At 37.7% G+C, this 24,892-nt stretch overlaps 1 protein-coding gene across 11 annotated transcripts in view; it reads right to left on the bottom strand.

Annotated features, from left to right (window-relative positions):
• Window positions 1-24,892, bottom strand: part of ANK2 (ankyrin 2) — a 629,932-nt gene that overhangs the window by 122,960 nt on the left and 482,080 nt on the right. For all 11 annotated transcript variants that reach the window (XM_087437715.1, XM_087437712.1, XM_087437714.1 and 8 more), the window contains 5 exons: window positions 19,622-19,720; window positions 14,804-14,989; window positions 11,053-11,151; window positions 9,863-9,961; window positions 3,033-3,131 (listed from right to left, as the gene is read on the bottom strand). In XM_087437715.1, coding sequence (XP_087293841.1) covers window positions 3,033-3,131; window positions 9,863-9,961; window positions 11,053-11,151; window positions 14,804-14,989; window positions 19,622-19,720 — 582 coding nt within the window. The remainder of the gene's footprint in view (window positions 1-3,032; window positions 3,132-9,862; window positions 9,962-11,052; window positions 11,152-14,803; window positions 14,990-19,621; window positions 19,721-24,892) is intronic.

Consider the following 24,892-nt stretch of genomic DNA (forward strand, 5'->3'; position numbering starts at 1 on the left):
ATGTGGAGAGAGAGAGGAAAAGAAGAGTCTAGCACTACATGAGGCAGCTGGTCTGAGAAACTGAAAGAATGGTATGGCCATTATTTGAGGTAAGAGAGACTACAAGCGGATTACGAATAGGTGTGGGGAAAATATCAGGGCCCAAGATTTGAACTTACTAATTTGAGATGCTCAGTAGACATCTAAGCAGTTGGTGAGTTGACATCTACATTTGGGATTCTGGAGACATGCATTTGTGTGTCATCAGCATATAGGCAGTATTGAAAGATGAGACTAGATGAGATTTGTGAGTGAGTGAGTCAGACAGACAAAGACACAGAGTGAGTTCTGGAAGTTCTAACATTCAGAGACCTAAGAGTGAGGAGAAACTACTAGAAAAGACTGAGAAGTGACAGCTATAAAAACAGGAGGAAAGCCAGAAGCATAGAATGTCCCAGAAGGCAAATAAGGAAAGTTCTGAGAGGGGAGGAGTAAACAATTGTGTCAGATGACAGCAATAGGGGAGAACATGGACGATATGGGCTCTGATTCATGTCATTGGGGAGATAGGAAGGTCGGAGTCTGTAGAAACGCTCTTCTGATTGCTTCCATTTTCTCAGTGTTATGGGAAGTGAGGACAAGGAAAGAAGTCTAAGAAGTTTGGAGAAAAAAGAAAAAGCACAGAGTGGTCAGGAGCAGGGAGCGAGAGTGAACAGACCTGGGAATATACCACGACTGTCTGGCAGATTAAGGCCGATCTGAGGTTAGGGATGGTGAATTTAAAGTGAGCTCAGGCAGTGTGGATAGGTGTTGTCTCCCACCACATTCAGCTGCAAGAATGTGCGTTGGATTTAATCGGGGTGAAACGTAGCAAGTGAGTATGAATATGTTGGGAGTGGTATGAATAACTATGGAATTTGTGCTGGGCAGAGGTGAGGGCATAAGATGAATGAAGGACAGTGAGACAATGACTGATGGACCCAGCAGAATGAACCAACTTCTGGAGTGGGGGTTCTGGAGAGAGTTAGCTGAAACATAGAAGGGGGTGGTTGGAGAGTGGGAGGTGAGACACAGAAATTACAGAGGGTCGACAGTTACCAAACTGAGAGGCCAACTAGAAGGATTGTCTACTGCTCTGGCCAAGATCATTAAAGTCATCATGAACTAGAATAGGGGTTGTAGAGAAGAGTCAGTTTGCTGAGAACTAGAATTTTCAAAGAATGAGGGGGAGTGACAACTAGATAGATGAATATTTGCTTCAAGGAGGAATAATGGATGATTCAAAACTGGGAGTTTTTATGGAGGGGGAGGGAGAATAGCCTGGCATTAGATGCCTCTTCCACTCAGGCTAGTGGTGTCACCTCACCAACCTGGTTAGTTCATCTACTCTGTGTTCTTTACCCTGTACATAGCTCTACTTGTAGTAATTATCTCCTTATCTTTCTTACCCACTAAATTCTGAACTCCTTGAAGGTATAGGCAGTATATTATTTGATAGTCCCTTAGTGATCAGAACACTGCCTTGCAACTTGTAGCTAATCACTATGATAACTGGATGCATGGATGAAGGAATGAATGTAATCATGCAGCCACAGACACTTTATGCTGGATCCTTACATATGAATATTTGATTTCACAAGAAGGCCATTAAAAAAATTCCATAAAGGGAATCCATGGTCTCCATTAGCGACATGACAATTACAGGCAAACTCTGTAGACAAGATTATTTTATAGTTCGTGGAAGAACATATCTGCCTAGCCTCAATTTGATAGAGGCTTTTCATTTGTTGTAACATGACTGGTGAAATTTTATTTCCATTTTAAATTTCAATCAGTTTCCTCAACAAACCATTCGACAATTATCTCTGCATTTCCCAGCCCAAAATGTCACATTTTAAAGGCAGAACTCTCCAACACTCACAGTTTAGGTAAGAGAACGAAAATAATGCATATGATTTGAAGCCACCTTTTCATGGCCTGTAGGGCACATCTTTAAAGACTGAGTTCATTCACATATATTTTAAGTGTCTGGGCTGTTTTTTTCTCCAAGTAATTTCAATTAAATATTCAGTTAAAATATAATATAAATTGAAAAATATTTGTCATATCGGCTGCCTTATTTTTCTCAGCTTACCCTCAAAATAACATCAGTTGATACCAACCCTGGTTGGGGGATTGAAACAGGGAGAAAATGTAAGTGTCCTTTGTCTGAATTTTTGTTGTATTGAAGGATTCAAGGGTAGTTGTAGATCCTATTAAATAGTTCTGTGTGATTATCTTCAATTTTTGTCTCAGGATATTTTCTGGTAACCCAACGTATAGCTAGAAAATGGGGAACTGTACAGTAATAAAACTTTTAAAATACATTTTATAATGAAAACCTCCAATGAATCAGCTCATCACGTGGTTTTTATTTATATGGACGAGAGTTTTCCCCATGGTTGAGCATATTGATGAAATGAGACTAAAAGTGCTAGATGTACTGTGCCATAGAGAACAATCTGCTTGTTTAATGGTTCTTTGTAGATGGCCTATCCTAACTCATGCTTTCCATATCACCCACTAATCCCAATTATAATCAATCAATACCACTGGTGAGTAATTCTTTTTACTAACACTGCCTAAGAGAGAAAGATTGGATAGCTAGAAGAATTATCTTATATCGCTAATTGTGCTGCTTTAAAAGAAAATTTTATAGTCATCTCAGAGAATCATAAAAATATAGACTCATGGAAAGTAAGAGGTATTCTCATTTATATATAATATTCTCATTTACATATAATACAAATATATTCAAATTTCCAACTGTAGTAAGAATACCAGGTAAAAATATAGAAACAACTTGAAGGTATGCATTCAATACATCTTAATGCATTCATTTGTTAATTTTAAATAATTTTAAAACAGTTTGATATACATTCCTCATTACTAGTGCACAATTATTGAGTAACTAGAAAATGCTTGGCTGATGCTTTGATTCCAAGAAGAATAGAGATGATGAAAAAAGGGGCTTAAAGAGTTGTTTGGATCCCATCTCACCCATAATGACTCACCTTAGTCCTCGCCAGCAAGGGAGCACCCCGTTCCAGCAGAAGTTCTACCACTTGGTCATGCCCACTTCTTGCAGCACAATGAAGCGGTGTCAACCCATCCTGCCAAAAGAATTAAAAAATTAGGCCTGAGTTAAACTCTTTTTTAAAAAACCAAGATTGCATCTATTGCTACCTCAAAGAGAGGGTTTCCTGAACTCCTAGTGACTCAATAGGTCAGTAATAGCATTGCTATTGATTAAATGATAGAGAAGGAGAAGAGTGAGAGCGAAAACAAGACAGAGAGAGATCCTGACAGAGAGCAAGAGAAAGACAGGGACAAAACAGAGACAGGGCGAGAGCAAGAGAGAACCCACGTGGAGGTTCAATGTAAAAGAGTCTGACGCTGGTCCTGTGTTTGCATATTCAGGAAGATGGAGAAACAGAGTACATTGCATTTGTTGACCTTGAAAGACCTACTTGCTTGGAACCACAACCAAAGATTGGATTGTTCACTGTTTTCATGTTGGGTGTCCTTACAGAACTTTTACCTAAAAATTCGTCTTAATCTAATTTGTCCATTTATGTTCTCTCTTGAATTGTCACTTTTGTCATAAAGTCTCCTGAAATGCTCCCTGCTGCTCATAAAAGGGAAGGGTCATTTTTTCACCTTCTTCTAACAGTTTCCACGCCTATTTTTCAACATTTTATAACCTACATAATTATTTCCCAAAGATGATATTTGTTATTAATAAATAGCATTAAAACTGCATCAAATAAAATTATGGCACAACCGTATGTTATGTTATTTATAAAACTTTCTGAACGAGATCATTCATGGGTAGTTTCTGATTCCAGAGCAATCCTCAAATGCCCTCTGTCTTTTGGATTTTATTTGTGTTTAGGGTGGCATGGCCAGAAAACAGAGTGGGTGGGAAACATGAGGCAAAATGTAAGAACACTGGGCAAGAAGTAACAGAGAAAATGAAATCCTCGGTACATAAATTAACTAGTGTTTTCAGGCTTAAGGAAAAAGAATAAAGATTGTCATAGGAAAAGAGGTTGAGAGATAGGTAGCAGTCAGAGAAAATGAGGGGTGCTGAGCCATTAAGAGCACTTCAGAAGCTTCTGATTTATCCAGAACTCTAATGGCCTATCTTTCATGTCTCTGTTTCCAGGACCATCTTTCTGGGTAATGCTTTCCTCCTAACAAATATAATTCATCTACATTACAACACTCTTCCTGATCCAGCATTCTAGGATTTCTGTGCTAGATATCTTCCCTTGCCTCTCCAGATCCATGTCCTACAGACACACCTCTCTAGATTGTATTCATGGGCTACCTTGCCCTCTGGCTTCTGCTTGGGTTTGGCCAAAGGGAAATGCAGCAAGACATGGGAGCAACTCCCTGAAGGATCTCCTAATTCTGGCTCCTGCCAAGCAGCCTTCTCCATATAATTCTCTCCCTTGAAGTTCTGGTAACCACTCTACTCACCTTTTCAGTCTGGGGTTGGTAAGGAGCCTGGCTGTTACCAGCCCAAGGGATACTGCACCATCCCTTGTGCCTTCCCTTCAGTCCATCCACAATGTTATAAATAGGCCCTTGAATAATCTCAATCCAAATTATCAAATTTGAGTGCACCATCTGTTTTCAGCTAGGACATTGACTGATAATGATTCCCTGCTGTGTTAAATCTATTTGGCTAGTATTAAGAGACCAAGTAACCAAAAGAGACCTTACACTTGTGGTATGTGGGGATTAGCATGAAAAAACTGCCTTTCCAGAAAAAAAGTATTTAACTACTGTAATTGAGATGCCAAGTTATTTTAAAAAGTTTACCAGAGAGGAGCTTAAAAAAGAAACTGAGCAGGCAAAGCGATTAAAATGATCGTGCTTTCATATCTTCATAACGGTACCTCGTAGTGCAACTACAGAGCATTAGTGGCTATATAAGTTATACAACAATTAGATGTGGCCTCATTTCTCAGAGTCTTAGTGGGGGCTTCGCTGAGATCTAGAGTTTGAGAAATCCAACACTGTGAATTGTGGGCATTACGTGCAATGGGGTGTGGGATCTGGAATCAGAAAGCCCTGGGGTGAGTCTCAGATTAGCCACCAGGGAGGAATCTCTCTGAGACCCAGCTTCATGATACAGAAAATGGGGATGATATTTCTTACCCTGTTTAACTTATAGCCTTGTTTGAAAGATGAGGAGAAGCTGCCTTAAATCATTCTTACAAAAGGTATTGTTTTCTACGGATTACATGAAATATCCATTGTGTAATCATGTTGAAGCCTCCAAAATACTCTCAGAATACCAATAGAAAAATACGGAGGACGTTTAGTAAACCCACAAAAACATCAGGGAACAGTAAGGACTAAATTGGTTCTAAATCTTACATTTTACTGATGCAATTTATCTGCCCTTATAAAGAATGTGTGAATTATATCAAATCCAAGTTGCCCAACATGCACAATCTGAGATTTTGGATATTTTCTACAAAGTACAGTATCTCGTTATTGCCAAAAAAATTTCTATCAAGGTTTTGTGTTCAAGCACTTTTTTATTTAAAATTTTTTTTCCTTTGCTCTTAGGGGTGATGATCTGTTCGTTATCTTTTTTCTGTTTTTACTTAAATTCTTAAGGCTGTGTTTGAATGTCATGTTTTTTTTTTCCCCTCCAAAGTCCTTTTCCCCATGTTCTCTTTTTTTCTTCACTAGAATCAGTTCATATCACACCATGATGTTGCTAATTCTTAAAAGGAAAGATCACTCAACATTAGAGGGACACCATTTATCCAGCTAGTAACCCACGGCATCAGCTTCTTACAACCATTTCTTTCCTTATCTTTTCCTTTCCTCCCTCTCTGCTCAGACTGTTCTTCCAGCACCCTGAAGTCTGTAGATTAACATAGGCTCTGCTAATTACTAAGCTGTGTGTCCTAGGTCAAGTTACACAACTCCTCTGAAACTCATTTCTCCCTCTGGTAGTCTCATTTCTCAAATGAAGACCTCCATATTTTCTCAACAAGAAAATCATACATACTACATAAGTTGTTAGGAAGATGAAATAAGATGATGTTTGTACAGTACTTAGCAGGGTGCTTAGAACATATGCTTGTGACAATCGGTAATCACTATTGTTTTTACTTTATTACTTCCAGTAACAAGTAGCAAGTGTGATCTCTTCTTCTGACGTACTGTTTTTCATTCATTATCCTTTAATGTTTTTCATACACTTTTATTGTTTGCATTGAAACATGTATTTCAATATTTTAACCATAATCCTTATATGGAGTATCTCCACATTGAAATAATAAATAAGTTTAAAAAGAAAAAAGAAAAATGCCCTTAATAAAACCTAAATTAATAATATCAATTTTAATCAGCTACAAAGTTTCTGTTTTAGTGATAAAATGAGGTCTTTCAGATACCAGAAAACCAGGGCGCTGGTGAAAATGTCTCAGCGTTTCACACTAGATCCTAGTCAATGAGGAGAATGCCAATGAGATGCAAAATGTCCCACTGAATGACAAAGTGCCGGCAAAAGTGTGGAGAAACTCTGCATAAGATTATTTTTAATTACCCCAAAGCCTCTATATATCTTCCTTTTCTCCAGATAATGAAAACCTTATAAATGAGAAAAATAATGAGAAGATCAAATAAAATTCTTGACAGAATATACCAAATTCAGAATGTTTATGACTAATCTGATTGGGAGGGGAAATTGAGACCTCTCTAATAAAAAAAAAGAAAGAATAATATTTATATTATTTTTAATTCCATATATAGAAGCTCTATTGTACTACCTAAAAAGATAGTCAAAAACAAATATAACATTTTTCTATTTTAAAATATATTTCAAAAGACAAAAGAAAAAGCAAACCATATTCTTTTGTTTCAGTCATCAAATATTATAACTCCAGAACTGGTCTCTCAATGCCAGACCACAGATCTTGTTTTGACTACTTACCTCCTACTTGATATTGCCTTTGGTGAGAAGGATATAAGTCTTTTAGTTATAGACAGAATTGAAAGAACCTAACTGCTTTTAAAATCCTGCTCCTTAGAGATGAGGAAGTATTTTAACTTATGGGGGGAAAAGCTCAATGCCACCAATCGATATTGTACCTCACCCTGGGGTGTGCTGGACCCAGCTCACACAAACTGGTAAGAGCCAATTTTCTGCACATCTTTTCCCAATTCTGCATTCAGTTAAACCACATTGGTAGCTCTGATTGGCCGTGATGGAAGTATGGAAGTATTTACACCACGGAAATCAGCTAAGGCAAAGGCTACAAATCAGGGCCTTTTTTTTTTTTTTGGAGAACCGATTATTACACTTTTATCAGCACTCTGCTAATCTGATCCCTTGGGTACTGTTGACTTGCATCTCTGAGTATAGGGACCTAGTCTGCCTTGTTAACTGTTCTATTTCTAGGGGTCACAGCACCAAAGAGAACTCAATAACTCTCTGTTTAAGGAAGGAATGAACAGAATGTCCACATGATGTATACAATTAGAAAATCTATTTTTGCTTTATAAATTCTTGAATGAAATTCAACTTATTTGCTGTATCTAAAGGCTGCACTGGATGAAATACAGTCCAAAAAGTCCCTTCACAGAAGAAACCAAGGCTTACATTTAATTGTCAACTTGCTGAAGGATAACAAGTCAATGGCAGAGCTAGCAAAAGAATCCATATGTCTCCACTTCTTAGTACTCTTCTTATGAAAATACAATGCCTATTTGGAGCTAGAATTTTAAATTGTATAAGCAAACGTATGTAGGCCGTGCAAATGAGAGCATCTTTTAAAGAACTAGCAAATATTGTGGTCATTAATAAGAACAAAACCAATTGCCTCAATAATGAATGAATACTCCAGAAAAGCATTAGTAAGAGCAATGTGAATCCTTAAGACACTAAGATAATGTTTTGCATTTACAAAGTGCTGTCTTTCCACTGGTACTCGCAATTGTTAGAGAGTCTCAATAGAAACAGAAAAGTAATTGTAAAGGGGGATATTAAGTACATTAGTAATGTACTTAAAGGAAAAGGTACTAAACTCTTTCCTTTAAAGAACAAACAAGCAAATCATGCAGCATTGTGCATAATTGTTCCAGATTCTGCATACCTACAGCACAGCAAGGGAAAAGGCATGCCAACAAAGCAGAGGGTAGAAACCACTAATGGTTTCTCTGATGCAAAGACACTGGACACCACAACAAAGATCTTGACAGACAAAGCAAACCACTCCAGAACTCCCACATGATAATATGACACAGGTGCTCAGGAACAAGTGTCTTAGAGAAATGAGATTAAGAAAGCAACATTTCCTGTGGTCATTAAAAGCCAGAATATATAGTCTGGGACTAGTGTAGTTTCTAGAAGATGATAAGGTTTATTAAACAAAAATATTTGCTAGCCTCAAGATTTGCAAGGGAACTAGATCTGATTCTTATTCCTTGGACTATGAGAACATAAAGTCGCAGAACTAAAGAAAGTGAAGATAAAATATCACAAGGGATATAGTGTATCTACCATCTTCATAGACTGCTTACACCATATATTTCAAAATTTTCATATTATAAGAATGTTTAAAGTTTTGCTGAAGTCTACCCAAGTCTTGGTATAATTAACCAAATCCATTCCGGAGAACTAATATTTAAGTGCTAGTTTAATGTTTTAGCAAGTAATTGCACATAATTTCAGTAACATAATCACAAGTTATTTGTAACTAAGTAATTTACCCACCCCACTTTAAAAAAAACGATAAATAATACCTGAGAGTTAATTCTTACACAACCTATGAGGTAGGTACTGTTATTAGCCTAAGTTCAGAGAAGATAAGTAAACTGCCAACATGACACAGCTATGAAGTAGCAGAAGTAGGATTTGAAATCAGGTCATCTGCCTTCAGAGGCTGCACTTTTAACAGCTGTATTCTCCTGCCTATCTTATTATCTATTTGTTGGGAGTGCATAAAAACCCAGAATTATATTTTACTTAACAAGATTGAAATGAATGAAGGGCACTGCCTCTTACCAAGTTGACATGAGTAAAACGTAACATAATAACTGTGTGCCTTTTTTCCATAAGCAAGATAGCAGATTCCCTGCTCAGGTCAGTAGAGCATAACCACTTAAGAAAAATGATTTGGGAATTGAGAAGTTAAAAGCAAAAGATTTTCAACATGTATTAAATATTTTATGTAAAAGCCACACTCTCATAGCTTAATGTATACTGATGAGTTTGGGTTCTTGATATTTACAACTAACTACACGACAGTTGTGTTAAGTCCAATCTTTGATCTTTGTTCTCAGAAAATCAATAAGCAAGGATTTGAAAAACCATCTCATTGAGGGCCTAGCGTTCTGTTTCTCCAGGAACTTACGAGCAAATAATAATTTCACTTTACAATGTGAAACCTTTAAATACTATATGAGGTTTCAATTAAATCCAAGAAAGCAATTTCCTTGAAAATGCATTGCCTATGTTTTTTGTTTTTTGTTTTTTTTGGTGAGGAAGATTAGCCCTGAGCTAACATCTGTTGCCAATCCCCCTCTTTTTGCTGAGGAAGATTGGCCCTGGGCTAACATCCATGCCCATCTCCCTCTACTTTACATGTGGGACGCCCGCCACAGCATGGCTTGATAAGCGGTGCATAGGTCTGTGCCCGGGACCCGAACCTGCGCACCCCAGGCCGCCAAAGCGGAGCGTGCAAACTTAACTACTACGCCACCTGGCTGGCCCCCTGCATTGCCTATGTTTAGGGGCTGGTATTTTAAGGTGCCTGCTAAAAGAATATAAGAAATAATAATGGTAGGAAATTGAAAGAACAGAGACACTCACCCTAGTTTTGGCATCGATCTGACCACCACGATCCAGTAAGAGCTTCACCATGTTTGTGTTCCCCCTTTTGGAAGCCACATGTAGAGGAGTGATTCCATTCTATATCATAGAAAGACCAAACAAGAGCATGTTGTGTAGGACAGGGCATGATCGTGAAGACTTTGTGTTAGAGGGCACAACGGAGGTTGTGACCTATGTGGTAATTGGATGCAAGGTTTCTAAGGTCTCAATGTCTTCAGTATTTAAGAAACAAAAAAGCACACAAACCACAGAGCACTATGGGTAGGGAATGAAAAATGGAATGAAATTATATAAGTTAGTCAATAACTACAACATAAGTTTTGAATGTACACATCCCAGTCAAGAGACGAAGGGGGCACTTTTGCATAATAGACACAGAATTTCAGATTCTATCTAGGATTGAGCCCAAGTCCAAAGTCTATCTTTCTTTCTATAACACCCATGCACTTAAAGAATCTGGGATCTTAAGGTTGCCTATGCTTAAAAATAGAACATATTATATTTATTTATTTTATTGGCTATCACATGTCATCATTATGGCAAGGACATGTACCTAATTTTTCGTATGTCATAATTTTGCAAATATTCAAATATTGCATTTAATGATTCATATTAAGTATACTGAGTTTTATATTTACCATGTAAGTGAATTCTCTCGAATAAAAGCATACCATTAAACACTTAATGCAACATGATGTCTTTTTATGTATTTGGGAAGACTCTTTATATAAGCAAATTCTCAATTCATTTAAAAAAATTCCCTGTCAAACTGTGTGCCCTATCCTATAATCATTGTGAAGACATTGTATAAATGTACTTATACATTTTATACTTAATGTTTTAACAGTTTACAAATTATTTATTGACTTGCTGCTTATTCATGATTCGTGGTGTGATCTTTAGATATAACTGCTCATACTGATGTCCAAATTAATATCCTCCTTAACCACTGCAAATGATTTGTGTGCATGTGAATTTACACATTCTTATCTTTCACTTGTTGGGTCATAATGACTTCCTGTGATTTGAAGGAAAAAATGGAAAATCTAATATCTCCAGCACAAATCCAGTTAAGGAGGAAGAAATAAAACCTTTATTGGTGTTCATCTTCACTTTAGTAAAATGCCCATTTACTGCTATCTAAAATGAGAAACTATTTTAATCCATACCCTGGCTGTGAAGTCCACAGCAGCTCCCCGGTTTAGAAGAAGAGTTGCCACGTTGACATTTCCATAATGGGCGGCAATGTGCAAAGGGGTAAAACCACTCTATGGAAAGCAAAGAAACTGACAGTCAGTAAAGCATTTTACCTCCCTATGTTGCAGTCACTGGATTAGTGAAGAAAATCACACAATAATTGTTTACCTAATACGTGAGCAATACAATTCAGATAATAAATTCTTTAATAAGACTCTTTAAATTTTAGTGCCATGAGATGATAAATAACTAAACATATAAACAGGTAAATAAATATCCTACGTTTCTTGGCAACATTATTTCTAATTACCTATTTATTTATGAGATTTGTTGTTTATACAAAACCATGTTTCTTGAGTTGGTTTAGCTTTAGAGAAAAACAGAATATGATTAAACAACATAAGGTTTCAGCCACAGGATTAACATAATTATGAATAAAAAATATTTTCTCAAGAGAAAAACTCAAAACTACTGTCTTTGTTTTATGAGTTTTATTAATGAAAAACAGCATTGGTTGGCATTGTATCTTTGGAACTATGAAAACATTGTGAGAAATTCTCACAGAGGATGTACAATTCATTCCACATCATTTAACACTGTCATGGTGCTATTTCTTTTTTTTTTTTTTTTTATAATTTTATTTATTTTTCCCCCAAAACCCCAGTAGATAGTTGTATGTCATAGTTGCACATCCTTCTAGTTGCTGTATGTGGGACGCGGCCTCAGCACGGCCGGAGAAGTGGTGCGTGGGTGCGTGCCCAGGATCCGAACCTGGGCCGCCAGCATCGGAGTGCGAGCACTTAACCGCTAAGCCACGGGGCTGGCCCCCATGGTGCTATTTCTATTCTCTTTCACAATTGTCTTTAGTCAGACTATGTTATAATGAAAAAAAATGAAACAACAAAAATTAAACAATATACTTGGCATCAATATGAACATAAAATAAAGAAAAAATACAGCTGAATCTGATTTTGAATGTTAATTAAACCAAATTTGATCAATGAAATAAGATTGATATAAAATACAATAAGCAGGTTAAATCAACTATAGGGACATTAGAGAACTGTTTACTCTCAGAATGTTTAAAAACTGAGTCTGAAAATCTTAAATGGAAGAAAAGTACATTTCCTTTAATTTCTTTTTCTGATTAAAATTTAGTTAGAAATTTTTGCCACTTCATAATAGAAGCATATTAACTCTTTTATCATTAAAGTATGCAAAGATGTATTACCTTTGCTCTCTATACCTTTCATTACTTAATAAAAGATTATAGGAACAATAAAGATGGTTCCTATAAAATTGGATATCAAATCTTGCAGTTCTGAGGTTATTTTGTATCATTCTCTATTATTTGAAATGAACTTTGATGTACATAAAATTGTTTTTAAGAAATATCATCTAAATCACAACCATTATTTTTCTATCACTTGATACGTAGGCTCTGGTGATTTTGTTTTTAAAATGGGCCTAAATAAGCATTCAGACACCTTAAGTAATAGAAATTCCTCTGAGCTAACAGCCAAATTAGCTGCAAATAATTTCTGACCGTAGAGAAGCAAGACATAAAATAAGAACAGTAACCTTCGATCCAAATCCCACACTTGTGGTCAAGATGTTTTCATTTTGTTCCTACAGGATGCCAAACATTCATGTCACGTGGAGGGAAAAATCAGTCTACAGCCTTGCTGTTATCTTATAAAACGTCAAATTTTTATATTTTAGGAAATAATTGACTGGATGTTTTTCATTTTTATCTTGATATTTCCTGTCACCCAGACACATCCTGAATGTGCGTCTGTTATTCAAGTCACAATTTAATTTCAGAAAAACTTAAGGATTGTTGGTGAATCATGTTCAAATTATTCAAACATAATAATATTATTTTTCTCATTTGCAAAAATAAACTAACTTATGGTCTGACACAGCCTCATTGAGCATGCTGGTGCTGCCTCAGGCTGTGACTCCTGGATCAACATGACGCTGGTATAAACCCCTGAGAGGAGCTCCCCACTGATGAATGTGGACGCAGAGGCTCAGGGCACCTTTCTACAGGACGGTCAGTGGAGGGCTTTCCCTTCTTTGTTACTCTGTTGTCCTCAAAGAAATATTTCTAATTCAGTACCAATCTACCCAAACTACTGCTTTCAACACAACGTGGAAAGCCAATACTGCTTTCAAAAATGTATCTTAATCACCAAAAATCACCTAAAAATTAAAGGTATTAAAATCAGTAATTAAGATATCGATTTGTATGGTTCCAGTCTTGAGCAATTTCTCCAAGCAGTTGGGCCTTTTTTTTTCAATCTCTGACCTAAGTTCCATGCACAGTTATAGAACAGAAGAAATGATATGAATAATTCACGTATATTCACATCTCAATGGGTAAATTTGTTAATAAACAAGATATTAGTTTTAGAAATACACTACTCTCAGTAAATACTAAGTGTGAATGCTCAAAACCCCCGCAGGTCCACAACCCAGTGATTATATGAGATGTTAGTCTAGAAGTCCCCTCAACAAAGTGAAAATTAACCTACATTAATAGTCACTTGCCTCTGAATATTGGTTAATTTTTATAATATACTTTCAACAGTATTTGTGTTAATGTGTCTCAGTAGCAATGGTCAAGGAGAGACCACTAAACACTAAACACACACACACTATCCTTAGAGGCTTCTGAACTGAATCTTCTTGTTGACCGATGTGACTTATCTTGGTATGTGGAAAATAGACGATTTCACGACGAGTATTGTAAGACTCAGCAAGATAAAAGCAAATGCTTTACTCATGATATGATCAATATCATTATTGATTATATACAACGTCAATTAAAAAAAAAACATACAGAAAAAAAGGGCAACTGTGAGATAAAAGGATTAAACCAGTGACAGAGATATCTCTTTAGATTTCACTTCGATAAACTCTAACCTAAGAATTCTCATTAAGAGAAGTAGGTCACATCTCTCACTGGCAAAAAGCTAACTGTAAAGCTCACTCAGTAAAATATATATTAAGGAAGTTTCATTTCATGCTCTACCCTAATAAGCTATTTAAATAGTTTCAATGATTAAATAATGTTTCAAATATATGTCACCTTAAATTTTTTTGAATTATCCATTTGCCTTAATTATGGGAAAAGTTTCCAAATTAATTTTCTAATAATGGAAGTTCCAATCATTAGTATGAATTAGTGAGCATTTATTCTAATTGGGGAAAAAACTAAAATAAATAAAACAAGGTATATTTTGGTATAACCACAATACTGTACCTCGGTTGTCCTATTCACCATCATCTGAAGCAGTGTTGTATGGGAAAAAGAGGGAAGATATTACACAGTGCAAAATGAAGGAAACAATCTGCTCACAGCAATTGGATACACTGTTCCAACATGCCAAAATGCATTCTACTGAGAAAAGACATTCGTAATACAATACAATACAATTTTATCTTTCTAATTCTGTTTCTATTATTTTTGACTATAAATAGAATAAATAAGCAGATTTCTAAAAAGCTGAACCTCATCTTTTAAAGAAAATTATCTTTAATTTTTTTTGGCTACTGTACCCAACAGACAATCCCCTTCTTTCTGAAATACCTCTGAAAGAAATTTTTCTCTTTTGATGACCAGAAGTAATTTTGCATTATCACCATGGCCTACTTCTTTATCATCCCCCAGGAGTCTGGCAGCGAAGAGTTCCTCTCCACAGTGTGTTCAGCTTTTACCTTGGATTGTACGTCAGCATTGTGATCGTTCTGAAGCAGGAGTGCGGCAGATTTGGTGTCATCTTTCCTAGCTGCAATATGCAGAGCTGGCAGCCTCACTTTCCCTTTGGTGTCATTCTCCAAAAGGATGGCCACTGCCTGGTTGTGTCCTTGCTGGAGTGCCACAGCTAGAGGCGTAAAGCCGTCCTAGTAAAACAAGAAGAAAAAATCTTCCATTAGCTTTTGGAAGCGTAGGATTCAACTTGAAGCAATGGTGCCTCTAATTTTTAAAGTAATAATTACAACTGACAAGCAAAGAAAAAGGATTAAATATTACTGTGAAGACTAAAGCAGATTATAATCAGTCATTTGCCATACTATGGACTGACTCATCAGATTGTTTTCTTAATTTCTATTCTATATATTTTGAAAAACCTCTGCATTCCCTAACAGAGCATACTGCATATAGGATACGTTCAAATGTATGTTTAGAATGGAAAAATAAAAATTAGAACCAACCCTAAGTAATGTCTGCTTATGGAAAAGAAAAAGTGAGAAGGGTAGAAATAATGGTGACCAAGTCTGATTGAGAATAAAGATATGGTAGCCAAGAAAAGGAAATAAATTATATGATTAACTATGCAAGTTGCTAAATATCTCTATTGCTAAATCTCTCTGTATTATTTAGGGAAAAGCAATAGCAAGTGTTAATGGAATGGTCTGTTACCAATTAATTTGGGAAGTTTGGGACATAACATGATCCCAAACTCTTCGGCAAACAAGGCTAATTCATTAATTTTGCACTCAGTTGAATTTTATATTATTTAGATCATTTAGATATAAAATTACATGTGCTAGGTAATGTAAAAAAAGTCAGCTTAATTCTAAACTTAGAATCTAAACTAAATTCTAAACTTAGAAAACAATTTTTAAAAAAATCAATAGCACAGATCATCAGAGTTAGAGGAGTGTTAGGGGAGATGGATGACCATGCTGGAAAACTTGGGAGCCATGATTTCTGTCTAGAAACAAGTATTCAGTTAATGGAAAGGTGACATATAAGTAGGAAAAATATATATTTAGACTCTGTTTATGTTAAGAACTCCCTTAATGCACAAAAGCTTGAAAACAAGTCGCAGAGTTAGAAGTTTGCATTCATAGAGAAAAGAGATGAGGGCAATAGGTTGGGGCATTTCATGACTGCATTCTAGAGACAATGGCAGTTTACCATAATCTAACTACTCCGTTTGTTTTCAACAATGATTTTTAAACAGGTAACTGTAGACTTTTGAGGGAAAATTGTTTTCCTCAAATGAATCGTATCATCTATGCACTACCACAATAAGAAGTGAACTTTTTAAGTAAGAATTGAATTTTATCATTTTTATTTATTTATTTATTTTTTCCTTCAAAGCCCCAGTAGATAGTTGTATGTCATAGCTGCACATCCTTCTAGTTGCTGTATGTGGGATGCGGCCTCAGCATGGCCGGAGAAGTGGTGTGTCGGTGCGCGCCCGGGAGCCGAACCCGGGCTGCCAGCAGTGGAGCGCGCTCACTTAACCGCTAAGCCACAGGGCTGGCCCTAAGAATTGAATTTTAAATAAACACAATACTTAATAGAATGGAAGAGTAAAGCATGTAATGTCGTAAGAGGACAGACAGTGGCCTCAACTGAGAACTTTGTTCAGCACCAGTTTACACTCCGTGAGGGAGGCAAGAATGGGCTCACTCTCAATACCTGGCTCATTCGACTACCCTGCCACACTGTGATGGCTGACAATGAAGGAGTGTAGAGACAAGGCATTTGCTGACAGTACAGAACCTAACTAAAAAATTTTTAGCCTTCAATTTTGGTAACATTGAGGAAGAACGAAGAGAGTAGAGAATTATAAAAATGATTCTGGAGGGACAGTGAATTCTTTCCGAGAATTTAACTTTGAGGAGCCGGCCCCGTGGCTTAGCGGTTAAGTGCCCGCACTCCGCTACAGGCGGCCCGGGTTCAGATCCCGGGCATGCATCGACGCACCGCTTCTCCAGCCATGCTGAGGCCGCGTCCCAAATACAGCAACAAGAAGGATGTGCAACTATGACATACAACTATCTACTGGGGCTTTGGGGAAAAAAAGGAGGAGGATTGGCAATAGATGTTAGCTCAGGGCTGATCTTCCTCACAAAAATAAATAAATAAATAAAAAATAAAATAAAATAACTTTGAGCTCCACCATGTCGATTTTGTTCTAATCTATACTCCATGGGAGGAGGGTAAATATTTGGAATGATTTTTTCAAGTACCTCGACTAACTCTATGAAAAGGAAATGCATATTAAAATTCAGTAGCTTTGGGGCTGGCCCGGTGGCACAAGCAGTTAAGTGCACGCGTTCCACTGCGGCGGCCTGGGGTTCGTTGGTTCGGATCCTGGGCGTGCACCGACTCACCACTTGGCAAGCCATGCTGTGGTGCCATCCCATATAAAATGGAGGAAGATGGGCATGGATGTTAGCACAGGGCCAGTCTTCCTCAGCAAAAAGAGGAGGATTGGCAGATGTTAGCTCAGGGCTGACCTTACTCACAAAAAAAAAAAAAAAAAAATTCAGTAGCTTCATTTTTCATCACTTATTTACCAATGCTAATTGCTATAATTATGGGAAATTTCAAAACTTTAAATATTCCTTTTCAAACATGAGTTTCATTGCCATTTGGAATGATCTCATAATTATTTGATTTTTAAAGTCGTCACCATGTCTTGATTAGTAATTAATTTTTACAAATTAGGGCTACTAATGAATTCAGAGTAAGCATCATCTTTAAGCATAGTCACACATGAGCACTGAACTGTGGAAGGTATTTACTGATACAACATAAAATATCAAATAGTAATCAACCACGTAGCCCTGTAAAGATGTTACTTTTTACAGAATGATAGACTAAAAGAGAATGTGCAAAGGTTTGTCCACATGTGTATTTCTCGATAATCATTAGGGCCAGTGATGAGGGGTTAACCAACTAAGTTTATATATGACCAGCCAGGAAAAATTAATTTTAGTTATTTAAGTGATTAAAAAATGAAAACAAATAACATGCATATATGTGTCAAAACCTCATATGATTCATTTGTAAAAGCCGCATTTCTGTGAGAGTTTTAAGTTTTCTGAGAATCACAATGTAACATGGCCTCTGCCGATGCTAGGTGCATAAAGGGGTATTTTGGGAACCAGACTGAAATGCTACAGGCCAGACCAAAGGAGCCTGCAGACAGCTGAGAATGCCAGAAAGCTGAGTTTCCCTAAATCATACGCTAGAAATATTAAGTCTATTTGGTGAGTAGAAGAACTCTGTGGTGTAAAGATTTCTTTAGGTAAATGATTCCACTTTCAGGGAAATAAAATAAAACAGACACAGATTTCCTTATTTTGGTACATTTCTCAGAGGTCCTGATGCAGAGATATAGTCTCATACTGTTACTCAAGCTTCGCCTGAAGGTATTCACATGCTACTCATTGACAGAATTAGTGTCTCAGAAAAAAATGGCCCCAAATCATAAAAATCATGCTGTATCTTTGTGGTAAGAGTGTAAAATCTGTGTGTGGTAAGCAGAGAACTTGAGATCATTTCATACTGGGAAGTTGTCTTTTCCATTCATAAGCAGGAAACAAGGTCCCATTAATAGTGATTTCTTGGGATTTTTTTTTTTTAACTAATGAGAATAAGCTGTCAGAAAGTTACTGCAATTGGCTCCACAAAAATTTTTGGAGCTCCCAAAGGGACTGGAAATGGATTTAATAGATTATAATGACCTCTCCCCCCAATGCAGAGTAGAAGAGAGTTCATGTTTATTTCAAAAGACTTAATTTCCAGAAAGGAAGTCATATTAGACATTAAAAACTATCAAGATAGTTTCTGGGTGACACGCATCTACCAGTCATCTTTCACTCAAGGCCAGGAGTTTTAAAGTTTGGTCATTGGAGAAGCAGGATATGAAATAGGAAAAACAAAGCCTGCATACGCTGGTTGAAAGGGGTGAGGAGAGGTATGTCCCAATGGAACTCTACTCCCCTTCTCTCTCATGTCACCCACTCCCAACCTTCCAGTGGCCCCTGAGGCTTTTTCCCCAAGCTCAAGGGCTTCTGGAGCATCACTTAAAAATCACTGTTCTAAACAACCACTGAACTTCCTTCTTAATCTGCCTATGCAAAAATGAGAAGGCAAATACACAGCAAGTTCTGCTTGCTGGAGGACATGCATAGGAAAAGGAAAGTGGTGTTCTAAGTTGGCCCATGCCAACCCCTTCTTATGTCCAGATATCCTGAATGTTTTGATACTGGATTGACTTTGAACGTTCTGTTCAGCTGTTGCCATAATCATAGTCACACAACTATGTGTCATAATTTGTGCTTCAGAAAATATGAAGAGCTTTTTTAGTGACACATTCCTCATAAAATTGTGCTAACACAAATATCTAGGAATTATTTCTGATCATTAAAAATTGTTCCTTTAAGGAATTGCATTGGATCCTAACAAAGATAAAATATTGAGAGAAAGAGACGGGTAAAACTTATTGTAATTTAATTTTAGAAGTATAAAGCTCACCAAACCTAGAGAATGACAAAATGATGGAAGCACGATTTCATGCAAGAATAAATGGACGTGAATCTCAAATCAAGGCATAAACCCCTTGAACTGCGTACCCTGGGCCATTCGTTCACAGCCACTGTTGCCAATTGCAATAGGGACGTGAACGTCCCTCGCATATTTTAGACAAGGTAATGGAGACCCTTAGCAGCTGGATATAAAGAATATGGACATCAAGATCAAAGCACTTGAACCTTCGACAGTCTTACCTCAGTAGCAGTGCTCTGATTGGCTCCGTTTTCCAGCAGGTATTTGACAACATCAATGTGGTTTTCTTGGGCGGCCATGTATAAAGGAGTGAAGCCATTCTGAGGACAAACAACAAAAAAGACACCTTCAATCATCTGTAAAGTTGAAACCAGCGTAGAACACAAGACAAGGAAAGAGAATACTATGAGGTAAACCTTTGAAATGGTGAGACATATAACATACCTTCACCCTGAAGAAGTAATACAGATATTTACCACATAAAACTAGACAAAATCAAAGTGAACCAGTTCCCACACACAATTCCTAAAAGAATGAGGAGAAAGGGAGATGGAAGGGATGTTTCCCTCATTTCCTGTCTTCATTTCAGTACCAGAGGTTCACATCTCTCATCATCCAAAATTGTGTTAAAACTACAGATATTTGGTATCTTAATATCTATATAATTCTATAATACATAGAATTCTCACTCTATATAACATATATATAAAAAAACATTTATATAATATCTTCTATATTTATCAATTCATAAACTATTTAAACAGACCACCATTATCTTGAATGTACACAGTGTGGTTAGCACATTTAAAAGTATAAATAAATTATTACTCATTCCAGAATAGGCTAGGAGAGATTGCAAATCTGATTGAAAATAAAAAAAAAAAATCTATATTTGAATGTTATGATTGAAGTAGCATGGTTTATACTGAACATCTTTATATTATTTTTTAAAGCCATTCTGAAATTCTATCATTCATTAATTCTCAGATTAATTTATTCAATTATTTACTAAAATCCAGCCATCACAGACACAGTGATAAACAAGACAGACATCTGCCCTCATGGAGCATATACTATGGTAATATTATAACATTAATATGTAGTCATAGATTGAAAAAAATCACTAAAATTTTATCACTTGAGTTTAAAACTAAGTTTAAATTGGCAAATTTTCTTTTCATTAGATCCTTTGCAATATGTGATATCTCATTAAGGTAAAAAAACAGAAAACTTTGGGGAAAAAAAGTGAAATAATCCTTAAACTCTCAAATCTAACAATTCTCTCAAAACAATGTCAGAGTCTTAAACATGTTGATTCCCTTAAAAATTCAATACATTAATGAGAATAAGTAAAAACACAGATGACACTTCAGGGATTTTCAAAAACTTAAAAGGAGATAAAAATAAATCTTTTGAAAAATTCTTCTATATACATTGTATAAGTGTAGAAACATTATTCAAAATGGCCAAGATCCAGTAAAATACACATACAGAGTAGACAAGTAGAATAAGAAAAGAAATTTTAAATTTGATTGTAAAAGAAAACCTGCAGGCTTCAAATGGGGGAGGAAAATTTAAAACTAAGAAATATTACAAGAGGAGTGAATTGACAATTTTGTAGGATCTGGAATAACTTGCTAGCTGGGTAGCATGTTTTTTAAAACACAGCAAACAGGTGAGATCTTGTGTATTTTAAGAACACTGAAGAGGTGGCGGAAGGACGGAATTAAAGATTCAAGGGAAGGGAAAGCCAGTGAGGATGGTTAAAAACAATGAGTGGGTGTGCAACAGGGCTCTTTCATGACAAGTAAAAGGCAGAGATGCAAAAAGAGAAAAAGAACTTTTAATAGAATAAAACAATTTGCTTACATTGTTTCCTCTGATAGAACCTTAATCAGATGGGGAGAAAGGGAAACAGACTGCAGTTGCCAGATCAATAGGGGGAAGGAGATGTGCCATCCTTAGGCTCCTGCCCTGGTTCCCGGACTTGGGAGGGACCTCCTCTAGCTGAGCAGGGCAAGGCATCCAGAGCGCCACAGGCACGTGCCCACTCTGATCCTGCAGCTCCTCTGCTTCGAGACCACACACCAGGCATGCAGCTACCCAGCATCCCTGCCTCAGCAGCCCATGTGTGGTCCCAGCGCTTGCTCAGACTTCTTCCTTGGGTTCATCCTAAGGGTCTGTTGCTATGCACACCCTGTGGTAGGCTGACTAATGGCCCCCAAATATGCCCACATCCTAATCCCTGGAAGCTCTAAATGTTACCTTATATGGCAAAAGGAACTGTGCAGAGGGGGTTAAGTTAAAGATCTTGAGATGGGGAGATTATCCTGGATTATCCAGGTGGGCTTGATGTAATCACAAGGGATTTTATAGGAGGGAGGCAGTAGGTTAGAGAGGAGAGAAGATACTATACTGCTGGCTTTGAAGATGGAAGCAAGGGACATGATCCAAAGGAAAGAGATTCTCACTTAGAGCCTCCAGAAGGAGCCAGCAGTGCCAACACCTTGGTTTAGCCCTGTAAGACTAATTTCAGACCTCAGACTTCTAAAATTATAAAAGAATAAATGTGTGTTATTTTAAGCCACTGAATTTGTGGTAATTGTTACAGCAGCAACAGGAATCTAATATACACCACTAGAGTTGTTTGCTGGGGAGGGTGGAAGGAGGAGATGAGCAGAGCTTGAATGTGTAGGTTGGGGTGTCTACACCTTTTCATAGGGTGCTTTTGTGGTGCGGATGGAGCCAGGGATGCTGAGAGAAGAGGAGCCAGCTGTAGGCCAGGGTACAGAATCAGCCACAATCCTGCAGGGAACTGCAAGGTTTCTGAGAAGTCTAAGTCTGGACCTGTCATGTTGTTATAAAGATATATTTGTCAGGGTAGGAGGACAGAAGATACTTATTTTATAGTTTGTTAGCTTGATATATAGCTTTTAATTTAAAAAAATACATTGTAAGTGGGTTTCTTTTGCACTCTTGTGCCGGGCCCTGCAAGTGCTAATGGTAGGCTATAGTGGTAGAGAAAGAAAAGGGAAAAATATCAAGGCCGATGACGTGTAGTATATAGGGGGGAAGGGCAGAAACAGAGAAACATTCAGGATCTTGCTTGGAGTGCATCACGAATACCATTTGTGCCTTTGCCACAACCTCAGCATACAAGCGCTTCCAGCAGAGTAGGAGAGGTAGATACGAAGAATGATAAGAACAAAGATGATTTACTGAACTTCTGCTCTATGCTACTCACTGGGAGAGATGCTTTGAATATATCACCTCAAATTACTGGGACCACATGCCCCAGTTTGCCGGGGACAGTAGAAGTTTATGCATAGTATCCTGGAGTAATTATTAACAGTGTCTCGGTTCAGATGATAAATTAGATGGCCTAACACTATCTCTAATACTTAGAATAGTGCGCAGCATTGGTATTTTTATCGCCCTTTGGATGGATGCAGCTGACACTCAAACACCTGGGTGGCTTGGCCAAAGTCTCACAGCTAATAAGTGAACTGGAAGTGACGGACAGGAGGCAGTCGTAAATAGGCTTCTTTCCTCTAAAGGAGTTGGGACCTGATCCTGTGGCTGTGCGGTCCTCAGCCTGGCTGTGTGATAGACCCTCCCTGGAAACCTGTAAGACTGCCTACGTACCACCCTGACACCTGACTGAACTGGAGTCTCCACATGTGATGCTGAAGCACGTGCATTTTTTAAAAAGCTCCATTTCTGAAATTTCCTTGAGACTTTTGTTATAGGTGACGCAGAACAACTGAGTGGTTTGGGGCAGGGGGTACCGTGATTTCATCTGCATTTCAGAAAGTTCACTCTGGTGACCAGAGACGCCTTGATTTGGGGTGGAAGGAAACAGGAATGGAAGTAGGGGTTAGTCAGCTTTTGTAATATTTGCAAGAGTGTGTTTAAAAGATGAAGGAAATAGGAGCCAAGATAACACCTTGCTGGGAGAAGGCGGGAGATATTCACTGTTACCAAACGTGAAGTAAGAAGGCAATAAACATGTACCAAAGGTCCCGAAGATGTGGGAAAGTATCCTTTCCTACCTTACTGATGCTGTCTAACAAGCAACAGTCCACCAGAGAACGTGAGACGTGCCTCTGGGTGAGTGGGACAGGGCACGCAGCACTGTAACAGCACTGTCAACTTTACAGGACAGCTTTTCTCTGCACACTTAAATAGGTGAACACCACAGGATTATTGGCCTCTGTGTCTGTGCATCCAGGTGCTTCCCAATATATTGTGTTTCTATATTTTTCTAAAATAGCCTGGCTGCAGGCAGGCATGAAAGGATATGTATTTTCTCCTCATTGGTATAAAAAAGTCAAGAGATCCATAGCCCAGGCTGATACACGGAGGGTGTCAATAAGTACAGCATTATCAGCTGTTACAGTAGTTCCAGTGTGACCAACAGGGGCCTCTACCAGCTGGCTAGTAAATATTTTGAGCATTATTCTCTCCATAGAAAATTATTACTTTTCCATTTATTTATATTTATTCAACAAAAATGTGTTTGGTGACCCTTCACTGAGAGGCTTGTGTTCAGCATTAGTGATTCAGAGACGAAAGGCCAAGGCCCTGTCACGAGGAGCTCACAGTCTGAGGCCGAGATGGGCAAGTCAGCAAACTACGGTGCTGCAGTTCAGTGGACACATCTGTAATTAGTTTCTTTTTTTTCAAAAGAAGTTATGTGTTGGATAAAAAGAGAACACGGAAGGACACAGAACTCAACTGGATAAGGAAATCATAGCCAAAGGAAGTCACTGGGAGTGAAGCTGGAAGACACTGGGAGTGATTCGGTTTGAACTAGTCACAAAAACACTGAAGTTAGGCTAGAGCAGGAAAGGTATTTCAAAGAGAACATATTGGGCTCTACGAAGAATTCAGAGTGATAGTGGGGAGAGGAGGCTGAGACAGGCAGGGGTCAGTCCCCACCTGCCACGCTGAGGAGTCTGAATTGTATTCTGATGTCTTGGGAGTCCCTGAAGGGTTTTAAGCAGGGGTTTGACATGGTCACATTTGCATTTTAAAGAGATTAATTTGCCAGGAGTGGGGAGGATGAATTGGAAAATGACCAGAGTACAGTCTCGAAGAGTAGAAAGGTTTTTGTAATAATCCAGATAAGTGAGGATTCAAAATATTAATTTTGATATTTTTCAAAAGTAATTTAGTATTCATGTATTTATATTCTACTTCATGCCCTCAAGGATTAGAAGTGGTGACAGTCTGTATGATTTTTTTTGTTTTGTGAGGAAGATCAGCCCTGTGCTACATCTGCCAATCCTCCTCTTTTTTATTTTTTTGCTGAGGAAGACTGGGCAAACATCCATGCCCATCTTCCTCTACTTTATATGGGACGCCGCCACAGCATGGCTTGCCAAGCGGTGCGTCGGTGCGCACCCGGGATCCGAACCAGTGAACCCAGGGCCGCCGCAGTGGAGCACGCACACTTAACCACTTGCGCCACCGGGCCGGCCCCATGTATG

Source organism: Ceratotherium simum, chromosome 12 (genome assembly GCF_057802395.1).
Source record: "Ceratotherium simum simum isolate JZ-2026a chromosome 12, ASM5780239v1, whole genome shotgun sequence".
NCBI classification, from domain to species: Eukaryota; Metazoa; Chordata; class Mammalia; order Perissodactyla; family Rhinocerotidae; genus Ceratotherium; species Ceratotherium simum.